At 46.2% G+C, this 2142-nt stretch overlaps 1 protein-coding gene across 1 annotated transcript in view; it reads right to left on the minus strand.

Moving 5' to 3' along the window:
• Nucleotides 1-6: 6 nt before the first annotated feature.
• KDM1B (lysine demethylase 1B) overlaps nucleotides 7-2142 on the minus strand; it is a 49812-nt gene continuing 47676 nt past the window's right edge. The window contains exon 20 of the mRNA XM_045295754.1: nucleotides 7-1191. Within this exon, the coding sequence (XP_045151689.1) occupies nucleotides 1108-1191 (84 nt within the window). The 3' untranslated portion in view covers nucleotides 7-1107. The remainder of the gene's footprint in view (nucleotides 1192-2142) is intronic.

The following is a 2142-nucleotide window of genomic DNA, read 5'->3' on the forward strand; positions in this document are numbered from 1 at the left end:
AGCCTTTGAACCTGCGGTTTTTCTCCCCAAGGTTTCTAGGCAAATAGATGCACCCTGAAGACCCTGAAACTAATGCTTGTTTCTCATGACATCAAACTGTTCTGTCCTAAGAGGAAGTGGTGAATGCTGGCCATGTTCTCAGGCTCTCAGAAGATATGGCTTATAAAACGGAATAGTTCACTAGGCTCTAATAATTTTTTTCTGCAGTTTTCCCATGGACCTGCCTATGGAATAATGTAAACATAACTGAAAAAAGTACCCTTACAAATTGGATGTTTTTAATAAAAAGGAAAGTTTGGAAAGGGGCTTTCCTTAAATTGGCAAGATTGTTTTTGCAAGCAATTGCCAAGATAGAGGCTGTTTAAGATGTGCCACCACCTGCATTTGGGTGCAGTGGAGAGCAGTCTTGTGTGGCTAGTCTGAAGAGCACACTGCCCATGTTCAATGAAGCAGTACACCTGGTCTGTAAGGGAGTCAACATGTTGCTGAATACTCGGCCAATGAGTACACAAACCTAAGCTTTTACCACAAGATACCTGGATGCAAGCTCCATTTAAATACCTACTAGGAATAAATATACAATATAAAATAGTCTAGAAGCTTCATTTTCTTTAAACCTGTTGTACTGAGGCAGTTTACTGTTATCAAAAATTTTTTTAATTTTCAGTAAAAGCTCAATAGTAGAGCTATATAAAAATCTTAAGGCTCGTTGAAGAAAAACATGGCTTTGTCTGGTTTGATAACCTGGTTTCTCAATGTGTGAAAACAGACCAGTCAGAACCTGAAGAGCATCTCCGACCACAGAAGACTCATCCCAGGGCTTAATTTGAGATCATATGCTGCCTTACTCTCCTGAAATCCAGAAGACGTCTACCAGTAGTCGGACCAGTTCGGTGGGAAATGCAATTCAATAAGTGCTTACATGGGCTCCTGGGGCTAGTGCGCCAAGAGAGCTGGGAACGTGTCCAATAAATAGTATCCTATCACCATACCACTTTGCCATTTTTTCCAGAGCGCTTTTTTCCCCTTCTCAGGAAATGGGGCTACAACGTGTCTCAAACATTCTCATCTGGGGACACAGGGAAACCGGGTCCAGACAAATTCGATTCAAAATGCTGCAATCTTGCTTGCTTCTCGAACACCACTCAGATAGGCTCCTGTAACAGTCTGGGGGAAATGCCGGTTTGTTGCCTGTAAGAAAACAAAGCATAACTTGAGACTTTCTACATAGACCTCCTCATCCTGAGGTAGTTTGGTGTATGCCTGTGTGCTCGCTCACAGGAAGCTTTTTTCCACCCTCACGAAGTCCTCTGCGTGACCAGTCATCCAGAGGTGGTGGCTTTGACCGAATCCACCAAGAAAGGCCTGTTGATTGGAAACCCTGTGGGGCACCGCAGTGCCGTACACACCTGGAGTTCCGAGTCAACTCAATGGTAACAGGTTTTGATTTTTCACGCCTCCATCCTAGCCCGCCACCAGTATTTGAACTGTCCTGCATAATTATCTGAGCACACCAGGCCAGATTCATTCACTCTACAATTTACTCCTCCCTCCTGCACACATTAAACAGAGGCTCTGGGTCAGGGAGGGGCGCAGGTCTTGAAAGCAGTGGGTGCTGGGTATGTATGTGTCAGGTGATGCTTGTCAGTTAAAACCTGCGAGGATCAGGCCCAGCTCCTCTTCCTTCGGGTCAAAGCAGTTACAATCAGTGACGGGAAAAGCAAACACAAAAAGTAGACCACTGTACCTCCAGGGATGGAGTTTTGCTAGCTGCGGGAAGAAAATGAAAGTAGCCTAAGGATCAATAACATGACAGCCCACAGACCTGCAGTTCAACCGGAAGGGAAGGAAGAATGGGTGAGGCTACTGGGCTGAGAGGAGGTTACAAAGCCGCAGTGAGTCGGGGAAGGCTGCAGTGGGGCTGGAATAAGCCAAACAGGATAGGGAAGGTGAGGTGCGAATGAGCGCGAGCTTGTGGGGTGCCGACAAGGTCTGAGCTGTGGCTCTGGCAAAGTGCACACCAGGGCTGGGTGACAGAGAGTCCGGAACACTCTGAAAGACGGCTGAGGTGACAAAGATGAACAGTAAGCAAAAGAAAAGCTGATGCTGAAGCCAAGAGTTCCAGTTGGTAGTCCACAGCAC

This window comes from Echinops telfairi, unplaced genomic scaffold (assembly GCF_000313985.2).
Source record: "Echinops telfairi isolate 266 unplaced genomic scaffold, ASM31398v2 ScPeMD7_5868;HRSCAF=6743_0, whole genome shotgun sequence".
NCBI classification, from domain to species: Eukaryota; Metazoa; Chordata; class Mammalia; order Afrosoricida; family Tenrecidae; genus Echinops; species Echinops telfairi.